This window comes from Lygodium microphyllum, chromosome 5, assembly GCF_053477565.2.
Source record: "Lygodium microphyllum isolate KBCC chromosome 5, Lygodium_microphyllum_v1.1.10, whole genome shotgun sequence".
NCBI classification, from domain to species: domain Eukaryota; kingdom Viridiplantae; phylum Streptophyta; class Polypodiopsida; order Schizaeales; family Lygodiaceae; genus Lygodium; species Lygodium microphyllum.
In genome coordinates, this window is record NC_141139.1 from 86603651 (window position 1) to 86609912 (window position 6262).

At 39.3% G+C, this 6262-nt stretch overlaps 1 protein-coding gene across 1 annotated transcript; it reads left to right on the top strand.

Moving 5' to 3' along the window:
* The first annotated feature begins 258 nt into the window (after positions 1-258).
* LOC148036090 (uncharacterized) lies at positions 259-2210 on the top strand. Its single transcript, XM_087679080.1, has 2 exons — positions 259-864; positions 2159-2210. The coding sequence occupies exons 1-2, from the start codon at positions 327-329 to the stop codon at positions 2188-2190; spliced, it is 570 nt and encodes a 189-aa protein (XP_087535206.1). The 5' UTR covers positions 259-326; the 3' UTR covers positions 2191-2210.
* The last annotated feature ends 4052 nt before the right edge of the window (positions 2211-6262 follow it).

Below are 6262 nucleotides of genomic sequence, written 5' to 3' on the forward strand. Positions count from 1 at the left end.
GCTATATTTATTCGATGAAAGAAGCTCATCTTTTAGTAAGATTGGCTGATGGGATCGGGCCAATATGGAAGGTGCCACTATGGAAGGTGCATGGCAGGAGAGTGCTTATCCAGAGGGAACGTCGCCCACGAGGATACTGGGAGACGCGGCGGCAGCGCCGAGTAGAAACGAGAATATCACGCGCGGTCACGTCGAGGCCAGGGCAGGGGCCGCTCGCCTATAAGTATGGTCGAGGCCTCAGCTATTTTGCCTGCATACCGGCTAGTGCGAGGCTTCCCGTACAATAGCTCCTGTTAGCTTGTGTGTCGTTGGTGGTGATAATCAATATGGCGGCTCGTGTGTTTTTGTTGGGAGCACTGTTGGTGCTGTTGGTGATAGTGAGTGAAGTGTCGGCGACGTCCCGCGGTCGAGAGGAGGAGCGACGTCGGGAGGAAGAGGAGAGGGAGCGGGAGAGAAGGAGAGGGGAAGGGTCTAGGGAGGAGTGGCACGCGAGGCTGCGGGCGTGCGACAATTTCTTCAGGCAGCAACGGCGAGAGGTGGAGGAGGAAAGAGAGTCGTCGCCGTATTACAATTCGTATTCGTCATGGAGGTCGGTTGAGGGGAGAGGGGCGACGCAGCAGCAGCCGTCCCGCGCGTGCTGCGAGGCCGTGGAGCGCATCCCCTCGCAGGACCGCTGCTACGCCTTCCAGCAGGCTTACGGAGGCGGCGAGCGCCGCCGTCGTTATGAAGAGGAGGACGTCTGGGCGCAGCGACGAGAAGAGGAGTCGGAGCAGCAGCGGAGAACCATGACCGCCCAGATGTCCTCTCGCCTCCTCCAGCAGTGCAACCTTCGCCCTCGCGAATGCCGTGCAAGGTCGTCCCGAGGTATGTTGTCTAAATGATGCATTGCCCGTCATTTTATTTTATATATCGGCAGTCTGTTATAATCTATATCTATTTTAGATGCATTGCCCGTCATTTTATATATGAACCTAGTAGATTCCGTCATTTAAGCCTAACATAATCTATACCTATTTCGTTTGTGCCACAAGTTCTCTCTCATCGGTTTATAATTGTATATTGTCTCTCTTATAATTGTCTGCGTTATTTGCCATGATCGAATGGCATATGAACATAAAGGATATGATCTAATTGATATGCATTATTTGCCACGATCGAATGGCACATGAACATAATGGATATGATCTAATATATCAATTATTCTCTCTTGTAATTGTCTCTCCTATTTATTTGCCATGATTGAATGGCATATGAATGCAATGGATATGATCTAATATATAAATTATATTCTCTTAAGATGATCTAATACATCAATTATGGATATGATTTAATATATAAATTATATTCTCTTAATTTGTGATGATTGAATGTCATATGAATGTTTGATCTAATAATATATCAATTATTTAAGTCGATGTTAGAATCATGGTTAGATTCAAATCTAGAGCTTATGTACTACTATTAGTTTTTTGAGAATATTTTGTCCTTGTTGGGTACCCTGACCTACATTTGACAATAGTTTGCGCGTCCTTAGTGTATTTGTCTTTGAGTACCTAAATTGGAAGTTTTGAATTACTGGTTGTAATAGATACAGTGTGATCGAATGTAGATTTGGACCTAATATATACTGCTACAAAACATGTCCGCTAGCTTGAATCGACCTACATTTGACAATAGTTTGCGCGTCCTTAGTGTATTTGTCTTCGAGTATCTAAATTGGAAGTTTTGAATTATTGGTTGTATAGATACTGTGTGATCGAATGTAGATTTGGACCTAATATATACTGCTACAAAACATGTCCGCTAGCTTGAATCGAACTTTGTGATCGTTCAACATAATATTATTGCTATATTGTCAACCAGCTTGAATTGAACTGTCTGATCCAATGCAAGTATAATTGAATTTATATATCGCTACTAAATATAATATTATTGTTATATTGCTACTAAATATAATATTATTGTTATATTGTCGGCTAGCTTGTTATATCTCTAACCTTAGTTGTTATATTGCTACTAAATATAATATTATTGTTATATTGTCAGCTAGCTTGTTATATCTCTAACCTTCGTATACTGTGATTTTATCTTTTGAGTTATATTATGGGCAATACCTTGGATTACTAATTCTTAATGCACTGCTTGTATTTGTTTGCAGAAGTGTTGATGGATGATTCTTATTGGTGGTAGAGAAGTGGGCCACCTTTGCTGCAACATGCGCAACTAGGATTTTTGCCGCTACTTAGTGCTCTCCCATTGATCGATGGGTGTGCCATCTTAGACGAATAAACACCCCATGTAGGGTGTACTTTGTCCGATAAAAATAAATGTATGGATGAAGAGGGGTTTGTGTGTGTGTATATAGGTTTTACCAAACAGGCGTAAATATACAAGAAAGGATTTTGCTAAAAGGTTTTTGTTTGCTAAAAGGTTGCTAAAAGGTTTTTGTTATTTTTATGAGCAGCTTCTTTTATTTGTAACTTCTGCTTCCTGTAGACTTTATAATATTAAGTTGTATCAATTGTGTGTGTCTAGTAATATTGTCGAAATTTGTATGAAAGGTTGTGTGTGTCTAGTAATATTGTCGAAATTTGTATGAAAGGTTTTCAGTAGCTTCTTTTATTTGCAACTTCTACTCCCTATAGACTTTATAATAATATTAAGTTGTATCAATCATGTTTGTGTCTAGTAATATTGTCGAAATTTGTATGAGTGACCACCATCGAATGTGTGCGAGATAGTTGCATATGCAACTAACCCGCATATGACTTTCCATCGAATTTTTATGAGAGGATTGAAGTTCCATGCATGAAGATAACCACATGATTGGCTCTCCCATCTGCAATTCAATACATGAAAATAATGAGGATGAGTTCTAATTGCAACGACCAACATTTTTTTATATCCAAGTCTCATTACATTAAGCCAGCTCAAGTTGCATGACCTATGTACTTAAGGGCATCATGAAAGGTTGATATTGTAGGTCTAAACCATTTGTGCAAGTCTTTTAAGGTGCTATCGCAGTCTAAAATCATTTGTACTTGTCGTTTTTGGATTGACAATGGTTGTGTGTTTGCTGTATTATCCAAACCCCATATGCATTTTGTGTGAGACCAACTCAACAAATTTTCATAATCACGTTGTGAGTTAGAAAATTTCAACTATGTGGTTGAGGTTGTTGACTCAACAAATTCATAACCCCATGATTGAGAGTGTTGTATACCATCATGACAAACGATACTACCCATCACAAACCTCAAAAATGCTTGAATAAACAGCTTGCAACAAGGACCCTATTTCGTGCCACCTAGTAATTAATTGATTGATTCGGGGGTAATGTTTGATTTGTGGGTGGTTTTTTAAATTGTTGGGATCTATGGAGAGAGCTTCTGAACCCTCCACTTTGTTAGACCTATGAACCCTCTTTGTTTAAGTGTGTTATGTTCTTATCAAGAGTGGAGGGGTTTGATCACTTAATTTACGACGAGGGAAATAGTTGAAATATCTAGAGGACAATTTTCAAGGGGTCGCGTGAATCATCTGAAGACAATGGTCGATCTCTTTGTTAGAAGAAAAAAGTCAATATTAGAAGACCTAAAAAATCTTTGTAGTTTTGGCCATTTTTGTGATGGTTTTGAAAAATTGTCGTAGCATAATGAGCCTCTCCATATGGGGAAGGCAAAGAAGAGTGCCATTATAGGTAGTGATGCATTGGTTTTGAAAAATTGTTGAGCCTCTCCATTATGGGGAAGGCAAAGAAGAGTGCCATTCTAGGTAGTGATACACGGGGGTTTGTAGCTACTTCTACATGAATCCCTAGAGAATCACTCATGCTTGAGTTTCATCTCTCATCCCACCCCTAGAGAACCACTAAGAGTTTCATCTTATTGTTAAGAAGCATGTCCATTGGCCAAGGCCAATGAATTGACCCAAAGGAGTAGTGGCACATGTATAGGGCAACTCAATGCTTGAAGCTCTTATTGGCTACTTTGTGAACCCCTAGAGATCACTCATAGTTTGGGTAGTACTTGATCATCCCATTTTTAAGAAGCATGTCCGTTCAAGGCCAATGAATGTGTGGCACATGTATAGGGAACTTAGTGCTTGAAGATCTCACTTCTTGAGGATGTGTTAAATGCCAAGGCCAATAGTGGCACACAAACGTTATATATAGGGTTGCTTCTTCAAGCTCTTACTTCTTGAGGATGTGCTAAACTTACAATTCATGAGGATGTGCTAAACCTACAATGCCACTTCTATGTGAAACCCCTAGAGAATCACTCACACTCAGATTTCAGGAAGTACTAGTTGATTATCTCTTTGTTAAGAAGCATATCCCCTTTGTTAAGGACAATGAATTAATGAGTAGTGGCACACGAATGTCATATATGGGGCAACTCAAATTCTCACTTCTCAAGGATGTGCTAAAGCTATTGGATGGACTATCTTAGTTAAAAAGATCTTGGTGCTTGAAGTTCTCCCTTTTCTCACGGATGTGTTGAAGCTATTGGATGGACTTTATCTCAAGCATGTGTTAAGGCTAGATGTAGATGGAGTTTGGTTCAATTTTGGGTGGACTGGAATAGCACACTAGATGTAGATGGAGTTTGATAAACAATGCATTCTAATGTGTGTCAAAGATGATTGTTAGTCAACAACTCTGTCTCTGGAGTTGTCAAAGTTGTTACGGTGAAGTCACATTTAGGGGAAGAGGTTGGAGTGGAACCATTCCACTCCATTGGTACTCACAGCAAGACCCTATTTAGGGTTGGGTCACACCAACATAGTGGATGGGGGAAGAGGATGGAGTGGAACCATTCCACTCCATTGGTACTCACAGCAAGACCCTATTCAGGGTTGGGTCACACCAACATAGTGGATGGAAAGGTAGACTTAATAGTTCGATCACACACCAACAGTAGAAGTTTAGGGAAAGGAGAATCAAAATAAATATTCAATGTCTTGTGTGTGCATGTCAAAGCTTTGTCAAAATATTTAATGTCTTATGTGTGAGCCATGTTAGAGCCTTGTGTGTCAAGAATCGTGTGGTGGGGGGACTTGCTCAAGATGCTGCGCCGAACACACACAGAATGCACAAGGAGAAGCTCACTCAAGAGACAAGAAGAGAGATGGAGGCCAAAACGTTTTCTTGCTGGTTTCTTATTTTTATTGTGCTCAAAACCTTCGTTAGGTTTATCCACACTATTGAGTAGCACTGAAATGGCTTCATTTTCTTTAATATATTTAGCAACGGAAGATATTTGCACTTTCAAGCTTTTGAATTTGTTAATCAGTGAAGTTAAGGAGTCGTAATTGTTTAGATCTAGCCTAAAAATTTCGATTAGAATATTTATTTTTGAGTTCTTCGCTTGGGACACAAAGGTTTTATCCAATTCTTTCTAAGCTTCTTTTGCTTTTGTAATCACTGATATGTGATGAAGAACATCACGTCACAAGCCCCATACTATTATCTTGAGTGCTTTTACTTTTTTTTACCTTTTCAATTCAGATCTCAAGCTCCTCGGGTTCCTCAAATATTTTCCAAAGGTCTTTTCACATTAGGTGATACATGATTTCCATTTTCCAAGGGTGAAAACCCTTGCCATTGAGCTTTTCCACAACTTTGATTTCAAACATTTTGTGGATGGAGAAGTCTTACAAGTCACTCACATGGCAATGCCTTAACTCCAATTTACAACAAGATATTTATGTGAGAGTTACAAGGATTTTTGCTAGATTTTAATTATGAGTTCCATTTTTTAATGGAAATTTTTGTGAAAAGAAAGATTCCGCATACAATATCAACGTTTGATTGCTTACAGTATGAATCGCCTTTTAGAATGATTGCATAGACTAATTCATGATAGCAAGTAGTATGAATGGAAAATTTTAAAGTATTCAATCTGAATCAGGTCTAAATAGAACCACTTTATCGATTCTCAGTGTGAATAGCGATAAATTTCAAACCAATTTGATGAGAAAAATGTGAGCAAGGGCTTAGAAAAACTAGTTTGAAGGAGGATTAAGTGTGAAAGTGATTGAAGTATTAAGGTTTAACAACCTTAATAGAGAGGACAATGATGTGGCCATTTCAAATCGGTGAATGTGGTCATGTCTTCAAGGTGTGTTTGTTGTCTTTGATCTGGACATAACGAGAGTTACCAAACAAAGACAGTAGTTCCCCAAGCTTATGTTGAGATCCTATCCTTCAAGATGGCCTTTTAAGTAGCAAGTGATGAGGTTCAAGCTCTTCAAAGAAGGC

What these genes read in the sequence shown, in the direction of transcription:
- LOC148036090 (XM_087679080.1), top strand. Translation starts at nt 327, where the DNA reads ATGGCGGCTCGTGTGTTTTTGTTGGGAGCACTGTTGGTGCTGTTGGTG. An exon ending in CCGTGCAAGGTCGTCCCGAG is followed by an intron (nt 865 to 2,158) that starts GTATGTTGTCTA and finishes ATTTGTTTGCAG; the next exon opens with AAGTGTTGATGGATGATTCT.